A 21,334-nucleotide genomic window follows, 5' to 3' on the forward strand; every position below is an offset into this window, starting at 1 on the left:
TGCTGTTCTAGAGGGACAAAATGAATAAGAAAAGATACTTTCTTGAACCTCCAGAGGTCAAAGACTATCTGGTCAAAGGAGAAAGATTTACCAAGTGGTCTGAGGTGAGCGACTATTTTACTAAAATCAAAACGATGATATCAGAAAAAGTGAAAGGTATTTAGATGAAATGGTAGATTAAAGTCATTGTTACATAAAAAATGCTGATTTTTCTTTTGAATTCCAGTTTAATTACTATTTTCCCCCCTAAATTTTAATTTAACTTTCTCAGGTATTAATACATCTCAAGTTCATGTATCACCATCAATACAACTAGCTGATTGCTTGAAACCAATAAACAGTCATTCCTTCCTTTTCCTTTAAGGACTCAACCAAGACTGTTCCTATCACCATGAAAATGGATCCCAAAGGTTTTTATGTCTACTGGACTAACCAAAGCAAGGTAATTAACATTTAGAGTCTGAAAAAAGAATGAGCCACTGACGAGGAGCAGCTTTAACTCCCGTTTTGTCGTTTAAACACAACCTTAGTGGGCTCTTAAAGCCCACTAAGGTTGTAAGTCCCTAGATTTTTTTGTGAAGTAGTTGGAATGTTTTTATCCAATTATACATTTCTTAAAGTGTATAGCTAAAAGTATCTCTGCAATGGATCACACCATACTAACAGTGGTTCTGCGTTATAAGTCCTTTCCTGTGCATTTATTAAAAAAACTAATGCAGTCACTTCACACCATCATGGTAGTGTTGATAGATACTGAGAATAATAGACTTCACAAGAGAGGCCTTTATTTAAGAACATCTATACTGAATAGCATTGGATTCAGCATCTGACTGTATCAAGCAGAGGAGTCATGTCTCGGATTCACATCCACTGTGTGCGTAATGTTCATGTGATTAGGATTTGCTGAAGCCGTGGGATAGCTCAGAGCTTCTGTGACCACCTTCCTGCTTCAGTGGCTATTGATCAGCACTGATGTGGGCTCACCATGCTGGTGCACCATGCCGCTGGGCTGTGATGCACGCAGTGGAGAAGGATAGCTGTCTTTTAGTGCTTCATCCTCCACTGAGGCAACAGCTGGTTTTAATCACTTGGATAAAGCAGCAAAGCCCACATGCCCACTACTAATATAGCAGTATAACAAAGTCATTGTGAGTATTTGAAATTAAAACAAAAAGGAAAACACTTTCCTGCACGTTACTTGAAAACAATGTAGTCAGATAATGTTCACACAAACAAAAAAATTGGTCTTTGCCAAAGCATGACTTGTATCTAAATCCATATTTGGCTTGGCGCCTACATGTTGAATTTTGTATTAGAGATGACTCTCTGCTTTTTGTTTCTAGGAGACAACATTCCTTGATGTTGCTACTATCAGAGATACCAGAACAGGAAAATACGCAAAACTTCCTAAAGTGAGTATTTGAAGTAGTAATCTGCACTCTAATGCAATGTTCTAAAATAAATGTGCTTTGTGTGTAAGAATCTCTGCATGCATGCAAATACAGTGTCAAGTCCTTGGTCTCCCAATAATTTGAGAAGCATATTTGAATTGCAAATACAGCAATGAACAAATGCACCAAGGCTACTCCCCAACACACAAACACGCTGCACCACAGAGTGAGTCATGAGCTGAGACTTTTTTAATGTAAGTCTCATTTCTTTTGAGCTGAAAGCTGATATTTGTAGTTTCCGTTTATTTCCATTCCTTGTAGGCCTGCACAAAGAGTTGCCATTTGCAACCATCGTCATCCTTCTGTTTCCCTTAGGGAGAGCTGAGAGAGCTGCATCATTTCAGTTGGGGTGCAGATGGAAGCACATCTTCTTTTTTAGCCCCAGAGGAGCTTTTGGGAAAGCTATTCCTTTGCTGACGTCAACTCTGCATCAGTGGGAATAGAATGGAAGTGATTGATTTTAAAGAGGCAAATAGTGGAGGGCGGAACCTAAAGCATTGGGTTTCTCTTGTCTTGTTTGTGTTGTGTTACCCAAATGCCAGTCTGTGTGTGTTAAACTCACTGTGTTCCTGCATATGTTTGCATGTCATGGTTAAGTTATTTGCCTAAAGTGAAGCTTTCAGTTGTCCAATCAGTTCAAGCAGTGTGTGTAGTTGACTTAGATTTTCTACGTTTCAAAACAAAAATGAATGCAAATACTTAGTGAGATGGAAAATAAAACATTTTACAATCTTCTGTTTGCTTCTCACAGCATCCTAAAGTCCGCAACGTCTTCAACCTGGACTTTCCAGACAGCAACCATCTTGCCAAAACCTTAACTATCGTCTCAGGTTTAGACATGGTGAATCTGACTTACCATAACTTCTTTGCTTCCAAGGATAAAGTGACACAGGTAATAAATCAGGATAGTAGTGTACACAACTGAACCTGTGTGTTACTGGCTCTGTTAATTTCATTTAGTTGTTTAGTCTGTCTGCCATTTATCCCCTGTGATTGTACCCATAGGTAATCAGCTATTACACAATAAGCCTTTGCTTCCTCTCCAATGAGGCACTGTCTGCTTCACTCTAAGTTTTATTAGACTTTATGACCTTAACATCCAGATTTAATCAGCTAATAAAATTACAATGGTCCTTTGTATAAAAGCAACATTCATTGCTATCGTTTCCTGAGGTACTATTGTGTTGACTCCCTCTAGTGGTGAGTTCTCAAAGCTTTTCCAATGTAACGCAACATTACTGTTAACTGTTTCTATGAAATGCACAACAGAATTGGGCAAATGACATACTTGCAATCGCCTACAACGCTGCAAGAAATAATGCATGCAGACAAGTCTTCCTGGAGAAAATGTAAGTGAATGATGTGCAATCTGACAAAATAGCTTGTAGAAGATGGTGAATAAATGGCATTTGATTTCATGCATTATCATACACATACAGAGTTCTAATGGAAATACTCTACATCTATTCTCAGATATGTCCGCATTTCTCTTCAGACCAACAAAGATGGAAAGATCCCTGTGAAGAAGTAGGTAACAGTATAACAAAGGGATGGTCAGTTTGTTCAGTGTCATTTAAGATTTGCTACTCAGTGTTTCACCTGTTCTTTTTTAAGCATTTACAAGATGTTCCCTGCTGATAAAAAGAGGGTTGAAAGTGCCTTGGCAGCAGCACACCTTCCTAAGGGAAAGGTATGAACCAAATCCTTGCCTCTGATTAAAACACTTTCTTTCCAGTTTCTTTGATTTTCTAATATTTATAATGTAAATAATCTCATATTTATAGTGGCCTAAAAAGAATGTTCTTTTAATCTCATTACTACTTAGCCTTTATTTTTGCTAAAATAAAACAACAGTGAACAGTTTTTTTGTTTTTTTTTTAATCATAATTTGTTATGATAATTTCAACCTTATGTTACAGTATGACACTATGAAGCCTGATGTGTTCACTGAGTCTGCCTTCAAGACCTTCATGACAAATCTCTGCCCTCGGCCCGAGATCTATGAAATCTTCACTTCTTAGTAGGTTTTACTATCTGTCCTCCACTGCTTATCCTCCAATAAATAACAAAGCTGTTCATTAGTTTGTTTATTTCAAAGTAAATGGGCCTCAGTGCAGATGCATGGTGTTAACTGAATTATCCAGACCTTTACACCGTGCCAGTCTGAGGCTCCATCTTACTCTTGCATGAACTCAGGTGGCAGTCAAAGAAGTATGAGTGCCACTGGGTATATTTCTGATGCAAGTACCATACCTCACTTTAAACTTTACATACAGCTCCACCAAACCCACCATGACAAAGGAGAACTTCACAAAGTTCCTCAACGAGAAACAAAGGGACTCCCGGCTCAACGAGGAGCTGTTTCCACGTCTGCGGCAAGACCAGATCAAGGCCCTGATTGACAAGTATGAACCATGCACCAACAACTCCAACAGAGGTATGGCCATCTTAGATGACCACCTTACTTTTTGGACATCTAACAACAATAATTATGCTTTTGCACTTTAAATGTGTCAGTTTGTCCTTTTATTTTCTGACAGGTTTAATCTCTCCAGAGGGTCTTTTATTCTTCTTGATGGGTCCAGAGACTTCAGTTGTCATGCAGGATAAGCTGGCCAAGTCACAGGATATGACCCAACCCATACCCCACTACTTCATCAAATCTTCCCACAACACATACCTAACAGGTCACTCAAATGACTGACTGCAGCTTGAAAATCCCTGTGCCGAGCCTCCCAGCTAGATACTGATAAATGTTCTAATGGGTGATGAATAAAAAATAAAAAGCCAGCATAATGTCATGGAAAGATGCAGGGACACTATGTGCTCCTTTGCATATGCTTTTCCATGTCACAGGAACTCTTGTAGAAAATTGAAATACCTCCGTAAGATAATATTTTGGTCTAAATCTAAAATAGTTGGCTCTAAATGGCTAAGGGGAAGGAAAGTTTATTGTTCGCATAATTTTGAAAGAGACTATTTTCATCAAGATAGAAACTTGTAGCATGAAGGTCATCAGAAAAAACTTTCAGCTGATTTACTGATAGCACAGAAAGCTGACCAAATCCCATCACTTTTCAGTTCAGAATATCCATATTTTTCCTTTAACTTGTAACTATTTTATTGATATACATCCTAATAGTTTTCTTTTCTCTCTTGTTAGCTGGTCAGTTCTCTGGTGTATCATCTCCAGAGATGTACCGCCAGTGTCTTCTTTCTGGCTGCCGGTGTCTAGAGCTGGATTGCTGGAAAGGGAAACCTCCAGATGAAGAACCCATCATTACTCATGGCTTCACCATGACCACTGAGATCCTTTACAAGGTTATTACATATAACTTATTAATAAACTTGTAAAATAATGGCAGCACCATTTTCATTTTGCCAGTTTGTATTTTTGATTCCCAGTGGATACTACACTGTATCAAAAACTAGCATGTTAACAAATAAGAACACAGATTTAAATGGGGACTTCACCTTGTTGGCACTATTTCTACTTTTTTTCCTGTTTCCTGAAAATGCATGCAGAAGTTGCTAATTTTGCTGTGATTAAATGCCCTGTAGTAATCCTGGTAAGTAAAGGAATTTACTCCTTAATCTTTCTGAAATGGACATTTAGGAAAAAAAGAGCAAAAATGTGTGAAGAATTTAAAGTGCTCACACAGGCACACACAGCCAGGAAGACATCAGCCATTCACACTGAACTCTTCCATTTAAGGGCAGCTGGAGCTTCACAGTCTCAGCTGCCCAGACACAACACCTCTGTTCAGTTTTTCCCTCAGCCTCAATGTGGGCCTCAGTACAAAGACAACAGCAGTTTGTCATTGTGTCTCTGGTATTTTCTTTTTTAGAGAATGGCTGAAATCCTGCACCAGTCTGTTGGCCTTAAATGTGAAACTGATCAATTTATTGTGTCTATACTCATGTTTTTGCTGTTTGTTGTTCTGTCTTTGATTTATATTTGATTTCTTTTGGTCCAATGACACTTTTATTTACTTTATGAAAAGCAAATTAAAGCCAGACTGAAAATAAAAAAGGCATAAATTCTCTCTTTTTGTTGCATGTGACAGGATGTGATAGAAGCCATTGCAGAAAGTGCCTTCAAGACCTCACAATACCCTGTCATCCTCTCCTTTGAGAACCATGTTGATTCGTAAGATCTGAGTTTCAACCTGTGACACTAAATTCTGCTTACACAGTGTGATAGTATCATGATGCCATGATCCCAAACTGAATACTTTAAAAACATACGAGATGCAGCTGAAGCTTTGTACATTTCAGGGTGAAACAACAAGAGAAGATGGCCAACTACTGCAAAACCATATTTGGTGATGCCCTGCTCACAGAGCCTTTGGAAAAATACCCTGTAAGTTTACTGATGCAACACTATCTTCTGGCAAAATTAGCGGCTTTGGGCCTCTATGGACGATTTATCTAATAAAACACTGTATTATAAATTATATTCAGAGTTATTTGACTTCACTGAGTTTTGTAACCTGATTAAAATTAGGAATGCAATAAATGTTGCAAGTTAAAATATATTCAGTTTCTTGTTATTGCGAGACACTATCCTTAAAGACTGATTGAGCAAATCTCCACTAAAGTCCTGGTTTAAAACTCTAAGAAAGAATAAAAGTAAAAAAAATATGTGGCTTTTCTGCCCATTTCCTGTCTATCTATCAAATTTCAAGACATTTTGCATGTTTTTTGTGTAAATCTCATTCAGACACACAACTTCAATCTTAGCGGTACATGCTTACTAGCACTTCTTTGCATTTATGTCCCTCTAAAGAAGATGTACTTTTGCTGACACTGCAAACTTCTCCTGAAACCTTTGCAGGAATACCTAAAAACTAAGAATGTGAAAATACATCCTGATATTATTCAATAATCTGTGACTCTATGATGTTTAGTTATAGCTGTTTGACGTTCTGTCTTGTGTGGTCCTCTTATATCCAGTTAAAACCAGGCCAGCAAATCCCCAGCCCCTCTGAGCTCATGGGCAAAATCCTCATCAAGAACAAAAAGGGCAGTCACGAAAAGCCAGCCCAGACAAAGAAAAGCAGCACAGCAGCCACCGATCAGACGACATCTACAGCTGCACCTGCTCAGGATCCAAATGCCCCGTCTCAGGATGCAACTACGCCAGCAACTGGCACTCAGGAAAACCAAGGTGCACATGACAAATCATATAATAATTCATGTTATGTACAGAAATACTGGCTTATTTAGGTATTTTAATGCATTAGTAGATCACTAACATTATGCTGAAATGTTTAAGCTGAGGGGGAGGGAGCTGTGGAGGAGACGGAGGAGCAAGAAGACACAGAAGAACAAGATGAGGAGAAAATGAAGACATCCGATGAGGTAAATCATTAAAGTTTGATCTCTTTTCTGCAACAAGAGTCCAAATGTCAGCTGACTTCCTGTCAATCAACTACAGGGTACAGCTGGACAGGAAGTAACAGCCTACGAGGCCATGTCATCCATTGTCAACTACATCCAACCCAACAAATTCATCTCTTTTGACAATGCTAGAAGTATGTCTGTGCACCACAAATCAAACTCAGACTAAATGCATTTTGGCATAGGACCCTTGTAAGCACGTCAAAGTCAACATAGGTGATGCAGTTCTTCCATTTTCTTTTTTACAGAGAAAAATAAGAGCTATGTCATCTCATCTTTTGTGGAGACCAAAGGGGAGACAATGATTGCCAAGACTGCTGTTGAATTTGTCGAGTATCCTTTAATAATGCAGCAAATGTTGCATCATTAAACACTAATACTAAGTTCAAACTCAAATAAATTCTGTCGAATTTACTCTTATATAACAGTCAATGGAGAGCAAAAGGAGAGACAGAAATACAAAAATTTATGTTCATGCTTCCTTAATGGTGTCTCTCAGATATAATAAGAGGCAGATGAGCAGAATCTACCCCAAAGGAACACGAATGGACTCATCCAACTACAGTCCTCAACCTTTTTGGAACGTTGGCTGCCAGATGGTAGCACTCAACTACCAAACGATGGGTATACACGGAGAGATGATTAAAATAACAACAAGCATAGCATACCGCAAGCATAGAGGCTTCCATTGATAGAAGTTCTTGTCTAATTGCATCTTTCAAACACGCTAAAAGACATGATTTCATTTTGTATTTTAAAGCTGTGTTTCTGTTTTTCACCACAGCAGGTCAGTGTTGCTTCTTTTTGCACTGCAAGGGCCTCAGCTGTTCTCTGTATCCCAAAAGTAACACTGCTGCTCCTGAAGCTGCAGAGAGGTGGCATGAACGAGCTGTTCTTTGTGTATTTCCAGACTTCCCCATGCAGCTGAACATGTCTCTGTTTGAATTCAACGGCAGAACAGGATACATCCTCAAACATGATGTTCTGCGACGCGGTGACAAGAAGTTTGACCCTTTCTGTGACAGGATTGACACTGTGGTGGCAAGCACACTAACCATAAAGGCAGGTTACTGGTCATGTACTTAGTGGTAAATGCAATTATATGAAGGTTAAAATGTTTTTTAAATCTTCATGTAAACATTTTCATCTTAATGCTGGCTTATTGCACTGCATTGAAATTAAATAGAGGAACAATTAATGCAACATGTATGTAACTCAGTTGATTTTGCATTTTGCATTGAGGCATTTAATTAGCCTCAATGGCTCTGGGAAGTCTGTGTTTGTTGTTTGGATGCAGGGTCCATTATAACATCGGCTCCCTGCTGCGGCTGAGACATGGTTCCTGGTATTTTAGTGGATTCTGAGTTCTATTTGTAGCCTCTGTTTCATCAACTTACATAGACACAGCAGAATTCATCAATACTGTTGATCAGTTCATATATGTGTGCTATCATCTTTTATGCATTTGTCTCATCAGATCTACTCTGGACAGTTTCTGTCTGACAAGAATGTGAAAACAGGGGTTGAGGTGGAGGTAATCGGACTGCCGGGAGACCCCAAGAAGAAATTTCGCACCAAGTGGTCCACCACACTTAATGCCATCAATCCAGTGTGGAATGAAGAGCCTTTTGTTTTTGAAAAGGTGAGTATGTAAGCATAAAATATGTTCATATAAGTGCAATGCATATAAAGGTAAATTGGTTTCTGTGTATCCTGATGGGGGCAAATCTTTAAATGGAATCTGTCTGTCTGTCTGTTTTTTTTTTGTTTGTCTATTCTTTATCTTTTTTCCCATAGATACTGCTCCCAGAAATGGCTTCGCTGAGAATTGCAGTCCACGAAGAGAATGGAAAATTTTTGGGGCATAGAATCATCCCAATTGATGCCATTCAGTCAGGTCAGTGGCTGTGAAAGAAACTAAACAAGTAAATAAATAAATTAATAACAATTTAAAAAAAAAGTCTTCACCTGATGTATATAGTTTAAAAGCACTCAGTCTGTCAAAGCCTTTGAATATTTACTGATTTGCTTTAGTCAGTCTGAGTATTAGAGGAGCTGCAGCCTCCTTTTAAATCAACCAGGTTTTATTTGTGCCCTGCAGGCTTCCATCACATCTGCCTGCGCAGTGAAAGCAACATGCCTCTCACTCTGCCTGCTCTCTTTGTGTACATTGAGGTCAAGGATTACATCCCTGCTGCCTTTGCAGGTGCTACCTTTTCACCCTGTGCTTTAACTAAATAAAGAAAAAAACCTTGCTTCCATGTTGCCATAGTAACAGACTGTAACAAAAACATTTTAGTTTTGCATTATTTTAAGTCATGCATTTCTATTGCTTCACACTGATATATTTGAGTGTCCTGCAGATTTCACAGATGCCTTATTTAATCCAACGAAAGGCTCGGAGAAGACCACAAAGACCCCAAAAGAGGTAAATTCTCCCGTGTAAAGTGATATGTGATGTACTCAGTTTTCCTACCATAACAGCGCTGATTAAGTTCTTGGAAGATGACTATCTCTGCTGAATTGTTCCCTTCTACTTTCTAACCCCTGCAGTCATCCTCTGACTACCTTTCTCCCTATGAGTTGCCTCTTGTGGTCCAACCCTCCACAGACAAACCCAAGGAAAGTGAAGCCCCTGCTGAAGGTAATAGGCTGTTTAGAATTTGTTTTTAGTACGCTGAGCTTTAACATGGCCCTTGTATCAGACAGTGTTTGGTTCATAGTTTCATCTCTTAACTTTTCATCTCTTCTAGAAAAAGTTGCATCTGAACCTACGCCACCCCCCAATGCCACTGAACCAGCTTCACCTGAAACTGGTGCAGAAGAAGCTAAAGAAGAGGCAGAAGCTCCACTAACCGGGCCTTCTCAAACACTTGAGAGTGCCTCTACTGAAGATGCAGGGACAGATTCAGCAAGTCCTCCATCTGAAATCCTCGAAGAAATCAAACCTTCTACCGAGGAGGGTCCTGCTAAGGAAGAACCAGAGGCAGTTCCTGAAGCCAAAGAAGAACCAATCACTGGCACTGGTATTAACTCAGAGTCTGATTCAGATGGTAAGGAGGCACCAGAAGCAGCTAATGCTGCTGAGGAGCCTGCAACTGAAGAAGCAGCTGCTGAGGAGCCTGCAGCTGAAGGAACAGCTGTTGTGGCCTTAACCTGTGCTGCAAATTCATCTGCAGACTCTGCAGGACTGAATGAGTCATCTCAGCCAACAACAGGCGATGGAGGTAACCTTGAAGCGCTTCACGTGCTTCACCCATCTCATTTTTCCATTCTTTAATAAGCTTTCAGTAAAAGAATGTTGAAAACTGAAAATGCAGACCAATTTTCAGGCTTTTTTGTTGTCGTCGATTTGATTTCACCCAGCACTCACACTAGAAGATTTCCTCAACATAGCTCTTTGTTTTTATTTTCTGCAGAGCCTTCAACTGTGACAACTGAACAACTGACACAGCATAAGAACTATCTGAAGGTCATTAAGCGTCAGGAGAGAGAGATGAAAGAAACTGAAAAAAAATATCAGAAAAAAGCAGAGGATCTGATTCAGAGATACTCAGATTCTTTCAAGGCCATCAAGAAGAAGGTTTCAATGAAGAAAAAAGAGTATGAACATTGTTTCCCCTCTTTATCTTACTGAAATACAGTAGACCATTTGACAGAAGAGGTTTTAATCAAGTCGGAAGAGGAAGGGTGTTCAGAGATGCATCTGTCCACTTGTTTATGTTTAATCATTCACCAAAGACTATTCTGCTTCTAGCAAAGTAGCACTGAATTTCACATCTGATCCAATAATTCTATTCATAATTAGATGCATGTGTGTTATAATATTCTTCCCCTTGCTGAATTATCGAGGGTAAAGAAAACAACTTTAAGGGTTTGGGCTAAAGACTTTTTATGCACAGCACTCAGTATTAAGGTGTGAGAGCAAGCTATAGAGAGCATTGTGGATGATAGTTTAGAAATGATTCCTTTACAAACATACTGCTTTTTTGTATTTACTGCATTTGACTAGGGGAGCGGAGAGCACCTCTGCCTCTGGTGTGAAGACAGAGCGAGTGCAGGAGCAAAAGGATAAAATGCAGGCTGAGCTGCAGGTTCTGTGGACCGAACAATGTGATCAGATGAAGAAGAAGAAAGAGCAGTTTGCTACAGAGGTTTGTGATATTCAGCTTTTAGTTTAAAGATCTGTTGTTTAATTTAAGTTAACAAAAAAAAAATCACTGATGAGATAAAAGTCAAAGTATTTATTATATGCTTGATTCTGTACTTTTATTAAGCACTTTCACAATTTTGCTGCTCCTCTCAGTTCTTATTTGGGTTTTCTGACCTACATTTTGAGTATTTGCTTGTTGAACTCTCCATGTGTTGCACACAGCCGAAACCCAACAAAGTGTGGTTCATTGGATTTATTCAAATTGTGCAAAAATAACAGTGTACATTTTTTCAGGACACTTTTCTGGGCAAAAAACCTCAAAAAATGATTCCTTTTAAGCAAACACTTGGTGACGCGAAGAGAAAATGCTTTTTCTTTCTTTTTTTTTTTTTTTTTATTATCAAGAAGACCAAGGACAAATCTGAAGGTATGTATATATATACATATATATACATATATATATATATATATATATATATATATATATATATATATATATATATATATATATATATATATATGTATGTATATATATATGTGTATATATATATATATATATATATATATATATATATATATATATATATATATATATATATATATATATATATATATATATATAGAGAGAGAGAGAGAGAGAGAGAGAGAGAGAGAGAGAGATTTGGTAGATTTGGTAGAAGTAGCCTTATAATATAAGAGGTAAGTAGGTCTTTTTCCCCATACTTTTGTTGTTGTGTTTTGTTTTTGGTTGGTTGAAAAAAATTAATAAAGAAAAAAAAAAAAAAAAGGAAATTTGCAGGGGAGAAAAAGTACAAACTTCAAATCCAAGGACAAAAAACTCCTATATCATCTCACCAATACTTATCAGACTGACAATTTAAGACATTTTCTTGTGAACACATAAAAGTTTGCCACTAATGTAATTTATAAAACAGAGTTAAAATGACATTAAATTATTGTGGAAACAAACAAAACTCACACACACTTCATCATCTTATTTAGCAGGTTGTGTCAGTGGAATTTACTAACACAATGATCTTACACTGTAAGATATTTTTTCCCTAAATTTCTAACACACTTGCAGGAGTTGGAGACACATCATAACTTGAAGCGGCTGTTCAGTGATGTTGATCATGACAACAAAATACCCCCGGCTCCCTTTTTTTGTTTATAAGTAATTACTAAATAACATCCAACTTATCTAAATGATAAACGAAGAAAAACTTTCAACCCAAAATGACAGAAAATATCTCTAAACAATGAGACGTGCTTTTAACAGATTTTTTGGGTTATTTGACCTGTTAACATGGTGGAAGTGGGGGTTTACCTACACTCCAACCAGTAACCAGGCAGTGATTAGACTGTTTGGTCTTTAATTTTTTTTTTTTTTTTTTTTACCATTTGTTGGTTTATCTTTATAAACAGTATGTGTGTGTTTGTTAATATTATTTGCCCCTAACTGTGTCAAAAACCAAATTATGTCAGAATTATATACATAGCTGTGATAGATGTGTACCAACTTAGTATCGCTGTACTCAAGCTGTACAGCTCTTCCTTTTTACTTCACTTCATTGTGGAGTATTAGCAATTTACTTTTATTTAATATCAGTCTTTACAAGTTGGTTTGAACATTTTGATTTGTCCACAAAATATGTTGTTATGACGAATATACATGGCTGAACAACACAACTTATAGATACATTCAGTTATTTATAAATGAAGACATAATTCATCTGTATATAATTAAGCCCAAAGATGTCCAGTTTGTTCCTTGTGGGCTGCTGTGCTGGTGGTATTAGATGTTTTATTTAAAGATCTAATTTGCATCAGGTGTGTTGGAGCAAGTCAAAACAGAAAAGTCATAAACCTGTTGGGTGGTTGCCCTTAAGGGACCCAGGCTGAACAATCTGTCCCTGTAAATATGATAAATACTTAAAATATGATCAATTGTTTTTCTACTAGTTACTTTCATTCCGAGGCAAAATTTTGAGTAACTAATTAACCTAACATGCAATGCATAAAATAATAATTGTTTATAGAACTACAGTCTATTTTTTTTTATGTTTTTAGCATCCAAAAACCTTTTACTCAATACTGAGCAAACTGAACTGGTCCCAATAGGATTTGTTCTTGTAATTTCTCCTGTTTCTATTAGTGTGTTTTTTTTTAAGCATCTCTAAATATATTCACTAATCCATTGATCATTTTACCTAATAGGTTAGAGTTGTTCAGTTAAATTTTAGATGTGTTATTCTCTCTATATTCTGGTTCTTGAACTTGACAAATTAATTTTAATTTCTGGCTGTTTTTATGTGTTCCTCTCCCAGTTACCACTCTCCTCACACTCATCTCTTAAATGTCTTCTTTGTATGTAATGACTTGCTCCAAAAATTGCATTCATCTTTTTGACTCAGGATGCATTCACCTTTTTTCCCACAGCAGCCAAATTTACCTCACTTTGTTGTGTTTCTATGATCATTAGAGCCAGAGTTAAAGAGGCACTTTTAGCATCAGAGTTATACGCAGCATCAGTTTAGGGTCCTTCAAGATATTTTTGTCGTGGAGCAGAGATATGGACCCAAATGTGCGATGAAGCACACGGCACAAGGCAGGTCGAAAGCTATGATTCTTGATTGAGGGACAACAAGGGATATTAAAAACAACAAACTGGCAAGAAGTAGTATTATATCCACACAGAAAACACAACAAGACACAAGTGGAATGGACAAGGTAAATGAACAGGAATAGGAAACAAGGCTAGACAGAAAATACAAAGAAAACGACAACATAAAACAGGAAACCAGAACTAATGACCACACAAAAAACTCCACACCATGACAATTTTCAAGATTTGCAAACTTCGTGGACAAATAATGGTTAGCCTAAAATATGCAGTTATCATTGCAAATGTTCTGGTCAATCTTAGAAAAATGAATTCTAACTGAACTGAAGTTAACTTCAGAGCTTTGTCTTGACTGTGATTGTGCAATTTCATTTTCTTGTTGTTACAGAGACTTGCCAAACTGTTGGAGATGGCCATGGAGAGACACAGCAGTGAACTGAAGACCCTGGAGAGGTGTGAGCATGCATGCAACACCTTTGGGACATGGCGTATAGATCAGAAGGCTTTGCTGAGTCTGTCCAATCTGTGCCCTGAGACCTTTGTGTGACACTGCGTGTGTCATCTGAGGTGAAAAAGTTGACATTTTCCAAAGAGAATACCTCAAATAATGAATGAATCACCTCAGCAAGCGGGTCTTCCAGTGTCCTTGGCTGGCTTGTGGTGTTACATTTGTGTGTGTGTGTGTGTGTGTGTGTGTGAAAGTGTGTGTTTGTGATTGTGTTGGCCAAAGTCCCCAGCAGGCAGATGGGTATCTTAGGACAAGCTATTATCCAACAGGTGTTAAACAGCAGCAGAAAAGCAAAAGCAGCTCTGATAATAAACCTACCTTCCTTTCCTTGTATAAATAAGGTCACATCAGACACACTCAGCTGGGCAACTCTTGATTAAAGGGAAAAGGTTAACTACAGGGTTGATTTTCATTTGAAGATTTTACATTCTCACTTGCTGTTTTTCCCCTTTTAGTGAAACCAGAGAAAAAAAGAAGATGCTCGCAAAATGTCAGACTGAAAAGTCAAAGTGAGTTCACAGCCTGAAATGACTTTTTAATTCCTTTCAGTTTTTCTGTAGGTGAAAATGAATGGCTTTGTATGCAGAGTGGAAAAAAGGTTTATATTCTATACACTGACTTGCGCTGAATGAGGTGAAATCTTTCTAGTTATGTTTGCAGTATTTAATTGAAATGATTTTCAATCAGGTTGAAAAAAGCGATGAGCACGGAGCAGCTGGATGAGACCGGTCAGCCTGATAGTGCAGTAAGTGTATAACCACCCTTGTTACTGTTTTCTTCTCTGAACATTTAAAATGTAAAAAAAACCTTCAACAATTTAGGAATTTTTTGCCTGCATTTTTATGTCTCTCTTACTGGGTGAATGTGAAGACAAAGTCTTATTTCAAATTGAAAACATACCATGGTGCCGAAGTTGAGCGTGTTTAAATGAATAACAGCGTAGTACCAAACCAGAGGTACACAGCCTGTTATGCAGAAATAGGATGTAAATTTAGGTTGATATTATGTTTGAAGATTCTTTGGCATTACCGTTATTGATAGAATTTGTTCATATCCTTTATAATACAAAGATATTATCTGTTTTTTTTTTTTACTAGTATGCGTGACATTAGTTACTTCCTTAATCTCTACAGTTTATCTTCAGGAAACTTTATGTCTAAAGTAAAATATAATCTTTATCATTTTAATCAAACCATCTTAAAATAGTTTAACACTACAGATCTATGTCTCATCATATTCTATGACAGGTGTCTATGTAGATTCATTTAACAGAGTTATATGTACTTACTATTAAACATACCCCAGCTTGTGTACACATCACCAGCAGCACTTTATTCAACAAATGTTTTTTGTTTTTTTTTATCTAACAGTGTAACTATGGTAACAAAATGTCAAATGATTGGAATAAAGCAGAAAAAAACTACCTTAGGCATGTTACAGCACACATGTTCACATACTGAACACCCACATGTTGCTTCCAGGATCCCACACTCATCATTTAACTGTAAGTACACCCACACATGCAAAAATATGCACACCTAAATGCCCACATTAGGCCCCAAATCACTAAGACGCTCACACTCTTTTTCACCCAATAAATCAAGTGCAGGCTCTGAAAGTAGAAAAGGCTCGGCCGTCACTCAGAGGCTGTTTACAGCGGCTGGGTTAATCCATGTGTGGTCAATGATTCACTGAGCTCTCCTCTTGTTCTTCTGTCAGCTCATCAAGATTCAGCCGTGATGTATCTGGGTTAATGACCTGGCCATTTCCCTTTGCTCCCTGGCAATCAACTTAATGTGGATGGCAGAAAAGTCACCCAACCCAGATATTTGGGTCGCATTGAAGTTCAAGTTGATCAAACTAATCAGCATTTATCCATTAATTACAGCAACGTTTTGTAACACAATCACTTGTTCAATCAGCAGTGCCTCAGTATTGAATTCTTCAGCGAGGGCTGTGTAATTTAACTGGACAAGTCCAAGCCGCATCTTAACTGTATTGATCCTCTCTCTCAGGTTGCATCCCATGAGTACCTATACATACGCTTTCAGCGAGGAACATGAGCACATGAACCACTTACTGTCTGTATCTTGCACACTACTTGCTCAAACACACACACAAACAAGCCCACACAGACTGAAAACCACAAATCAATAATGTTTTTCAGTAGTAACATGTTTTGTACTTTACCATGTGTTACAGCCTTCTGAGTACAGTCCACAGCAAGAAGCCCTGATGAAGAAACAAGATGCTACACTGGAGGAAATAAAGGCCCTGACTAATCAGGTACATATACTGATTTCAGGAGACAATTTTGTCACTCAGAAGGTTATTTCACTGACTTTGTCAGTAGGATGCATCAAACAGCACGGAGGAACAAGAAGTTCCTTTTACACATCCTATAAAATAACAACACAGTTTTTGTTTTTTTTTTTAGTTTTTTACTTATTCTTCAATTTAAAATGCCGCTTTTGTTCCTTCAAACTTCTATTGAATTTAAGTCACTGATGGCTTAACCCTGGGCTAAACAATTTAAAAAGTAAGACTTTTTCTTTGAACGAAGTACTTCGTACTGAGTTTGACTACATTTATTATGATTATAACCTTCAGAAGGACTTTCATTCCAAATCCCTTGCCAGTGTGTAAAGACAATTTTGTCTTTCTTTTCTGTTAGCTGTGGCCATCTGTCTATTTCATGCATCTATTAGTGCTACAGCATGACAAATCCAGTGTATGGTCTTGAAAAACTGATCTCCCACAGCTGTAAATGACATCAGAGGTTTTATTGACAATGCCTTCTTCTGAATTGGAGGAATGTTGGCAGTGAATCTTGAGAAAGAAGGTGTGAAATAGTTTAGATACTGACGTGGGAATGCCAGATGGATGGTGGGGTTTTTATGTGTCACCAATAGTATTAGCTTACAAATACAATTTTGATATTGTTAGAGCAGTGGGAGGAATTCAAATTAGGTTAAAAAGAATGAAATAAAGCAAATAGAAGAATGAGGATGGTTGTATGTAAGACTATATATGCAACTGCATCTAAGATTTTTGATGTATTGAATCATTTAAAATACTTTTTAGTTTACTAAGCAACAGGCCTAACTCAGGGATGTCCAAAGTTGGTCCTCGAAGGCCGCCATCATGCAGGATTTCGAAGTTTCCCTGCTCCATCACATCTGGCTTCCATTAAATGGGTCCAACAGCCAATGAAGTGTTGCACAATGGCTACAGTCACATGATGTTTTTTAATTCGGAATTAATAATTGGGAATTAACATATTCTACAAGTTTACATGAAAATAATAATTCCGAGGTTTACATGAAACACGTCCTCACTTAATTTCTCTTTAGAGCGGCGGGTTGGGAAGGGTTCTGATTGGACAGTGACGTACGAGAAAAAAAAAACATCATGTAACTGTAGCATTAAACCTGCAGGATTGCGGCACACCTTGTCTAATTCATTGTTAGGAATAATGATTATTTTCACCTGTGCCAAAACAAAAATCCAAAATTATTTAGAAACCTGCTGGAAAATATGATACAGAATTGAAGTTTTATCATTCTAATAAACCAATACTTTATCGAAAATACAAAAATTGCTTTTGAGGGCAGGGACATGTTTACCAATAAGTAGGATAACCTCTGCTTTTAAAAATAATAATGAAATGTTAATCACCATCTTTACATCTGAGACCCTGCCTCTCTAGTGCACTCTTTTTAAACCCCGTCGTGTTACTGGTCCTTTGCCAGGTAATCTAATTGACTGAAACATGTTTCTCCAGTTGCTTCTTTTTAGTAAAAGATAACTTTCCCCATCTTTTGTTGCCCCATCCAAAAAAAATTAAAAATTATTGTTGTAATCAAACTCAGCCTATTTCACAAAATGGTAAAATATTTTTATTCTAACATTGGGTCTATAAGATTAAAAATAATTGCATTATTTCTTCATTCACATTTTACACAATGCCCCAACTGTTTAGAAACTGAGGTCAAACTCGGGTTGTTCAAAAAACAAGCGCAAAAAAAGTGTCCTGTCCTTTTAACAATCCTCCAGCTGATCTTTGGTCCTTGTGTTGGCAGCTCAATCAAGATGCCGTGAAGGAGCATGCACAGAAACTGAGGTCCCTGCCAGACGAAGCGAGGGAGTCTGTTAATGTATGTGTGGGGGCACACTTCCCTGAAATGGTTGATGAGACTGGTAACAAGAAGGTTGGGGGAGTGGGCTTTTATGGAGATGTGTTCCTGGGATAGATGTACCTTAAACTCACTGAACTCTTGCAAGCCAACCTTCACTTTTCTCAAACATATGAATACTTTCAGTCTGAAATAAAGCATTAGGTCTGAGTGTAAAGACGAAGCAGTAGGAAGCATCATAGTTCAAGTATCCCTTAGGAGGTTTTCAGCTGTTGTTTATGTATCCTTGAAGCGATATTAGTCCAGAATTAGTAGGTTTTGAAATCTATGTATTTTCCTGTTTGAATCTTTGTTTCAGTTTTATTCTTACAAGCAGAAAAACACTCTAAATTAGGCCACGCATTAACGGCTACCTTGTAGACGGCAAGCTTTCACTAAAAGCCTTTACTTCGTGTCTCCTTCCTGCTCTATTATTAAGTTATAAAGATGGAAATAAGTCTAGCAAGCAAAATGTAGCCAAAAAAGGGTTATCACAGTCTCCAGTGAGACAGTAACTCCTTTTGTCACAGTTCAGCACGGCTTGATTTTGCATGCGTGACACTCCATGAGAGCACAGCAAAGCATTCACTTAGACTAATATAACTATGCGGACAGTTTTAACAGAGGGGAAATTTTATCTTCGATAAGGATGAAGACCTAATAGTCTGTGACAGCACATGGACATACAGATGATGCAGAACTAATACATTAACTTTGGATGTATGCCTTAAGGTTTGAAACCCAAGGGTTTTAGCAGCTTAACATAACTTGGCTTGTCTTATTTTTAGGCATATTATACCAACGCTGTCTCATGTAAACTGAAAGCACTGTCACAAGCACGAAACTTTTCATTTTTAAATGCCTGCAAAAAGACATCAAGATTAAATCAAGATTTTTCGTAGCTTTATAAAAAAAAAAAAAATCAACAAAATTGAAATGACATTCATTCATTTTCTTTATTGCTTAATCCAATTAAGGGTTGTGGGGTCCATCCCAGCAATCATTGGGCGAGAGCCTGGGAACACCTTGGACAGGTCGCCAGTCCATCATAGAATCTGAAATGTCTTTTTGGTAAAATGATTGTATATTGGCACAAAATAAATAATTTTTGTTTTGTGATTCTTTCATGATTTATCACATGACGGAGCTGCTATTTACTTTACGGTCTGATTGTAACTTTATTCTTTAATTAAGTACCAATTAATAAACTTATAAGCACACTGCATTTGAGTATGTTTTTTTTTTTAAATTTTTTTTTATATCAAGATGTACCACTGAAAATAATGTTGGTACATTTACCCTGATATGAAAAATGAGCTGCTCCAAATAAGCTGCAGATGACATATAAAATGTTTAAATGAAACATGGAAAAACCTGTCAAAGGTGGTCTGACAGCCACCAACAGGGAAACAGAATTTAGCAATGGCTCGAGGAAGACTGACTGTGTCACAGAGACTACGATGTGACAGGGACCTGTGATTGAACCAGGATTTTCTAACTCAAAATGATGAGTAACAGCTGGTGGCCGAATTTCCCATCTGGCTGTCTCCATTCCTGCAATCACACAAGAGGAAGGCTCACGAGTGAGCTGTGATAGATGTGGAGAAAACTATACCTTGACATTGCTAAAAACATCAATATTAACTGTCTGGAAATGCTTAATGTTTTTCTGACAAGTACAGCAGAAAATGTTTTTGTGTAGTTACACCTAGTATATTAGACCAATGCATGGCACACAGCATAATTTTATACAGTGTGATTGTTTCACTTCTGCCTTACAGCAGATCATTAATGTGATTATCCAAGCCAAAATATGTTCTGCAAGTCTCATTTTGTTCCTGGTATCATTACCTTCATCACTGCATTTTTATTTATGATTTTGACTTAATATAATCACCAAAAGGCAAAGCTCTCGATTTACCAGTCGATCTACGCTCCTACCCTCACCTATGGTCATGAGCTGTGGGTCGTGACAGAAAGAACGAAATCTCGCAATGAGTTTCCTCAGCAGGGTGGCCGGGCTCTACCTTAGAGATAGGATGAGGAGTTCAGTCATCCGGGAGGGGCTCAGAGTAGAGCAGCTGCTCCTCCATCGAGAGGAACTTGTTGAGGTGGCTCAGGCATCTGGTCAGGATGCCTCCTGGACGCCTCCTTGGTGAGGTATTCTGGGCACGTCCTTTTGGGCGGAGACCCCGGGGAAGATCCAGGACACGCTGGAGGTATTATATCTAGACTGGCCTGGGAACGCCTTGGGATACCCCGCAGAGTTAGCAATTGTGGCTGGGGAGAGGGAAGTCTGGGCTTCCCTGCTTAGGCTGCTGCCCCACGACCCGACCGCGGATAAGTGGTGGAGAATGGATAGATGGATCACAGTATGTCACAATAAGATAAACAATGGTTTTTTAATTGTTAATGTACATCTGAATTTTAAACATACTAGTCGTAAAAGTTGGACTCAGATATGCATGTGCAACTAAAACATAAATATTGATTATAAAAACACAAAACATAATGAGAACACAATGTAAACAATAAATGACCATGCTGTTTGTAGCTAAAGGCTCTGTAGTTTCAGTAAGCTGTTGTAATGTGTGTACAGAATTGTTTATATTACTGTCAAGTGATAACTGACAAGGATTTAGTCTTCCTCTCTTTGCACATTGCCCCTGGTATGTTTGCCAGTTTAATTTGCACATTGACAGATTCACAATATAGCACAGCCACAGTGTCTTTTTGTCCTTCTAACAAATGCAAGATTGGTGATGAAAGAAGTGCCATAATAATGGCATGTGGATCAAGGAGAATGCAGGTAAAAACCTCTCAGAGTCTGAGACATGTTCAAGCTTAATGTCAGCTCCACAGAGTGCATCTGTCTCTCAGTGAGAGGCACTTGTTTTTCCACCTTTTCACTTACAAGCGTGCATTCATTGGAAAACTCATCTCTGACTCACCATCCACAGCAGTCTGTCCATTTGTTTTATTTCCTCTTTGCTGTGACACCCTTCTTCTGAATCAAATGAC

The 21,334-nt window shown here is 37.9% G+C and overlaps 1 protein-coding gene across 1 annotated transcript; it reads left to right on the forward strand.

Annotated features, from left to right (window-relative positions):
- Positions 1–20: 20 nt before the first annotated feature.
- plcb2 (phospholipase C, beta 2) lies at positions 21–18,391 on the forward strand (the record flags this gene model as incomplete). The annotated part of the gene is made up of 32 exons (XM_079261555.1): positions 21–104; positions 365–442; positions 1,344–1,412; positions 2,203–2,343; positions 2,721–2,800; positions 2,925–2,978; positions 3,066–3,141; positions 3,371–3,471; positions 3,728–3,888; positions 3,992–4,138; positions 4,615–4,772; positions 5,519–5,601; positions 5,730–5,814; positions 6,408–6,621; positions 6,730–6,815; positions 6,892–6,988; positions 7,103–7,187; positions 7,354–7,478; positions 7,765–7,916; positions 8,332–8,496; positions 8,652–8,751; positions 8,956–9,060; positions 9,218–9,282; positions 9,408–9,498; positions 9,608–10,081; positions 10,274–10,457; positions 10,867–11,008; positions 14,019–14,083; positions 14,594–14,647; positions 14,826–14,883; positions 16,341–16,424; positions 18,221–18,391. The coding sequence occupies 32 exons, from the start codon at positions 21–23 to the stop codon at positions 18,389–18,391; spliced, it is 3,834 nt and encodes a 1,277-aa protein (XP_079117681.1).
- Positions 18,392–21,334: the final 2,943 nt, after the last annotated feature.

Source organism: Telmatherina bonti (genome assembly GCF_933228915.1).
Source record: "Telmatherina bonti genome assembly, chromosome: 22".
Classification (NCBI taxonomy): Eukaryota; Metazoa; Chordata; class Actinopteri; order Atheriniformes; family Telmatherinidae; genus Telmatherina; species Telmatherina bonti.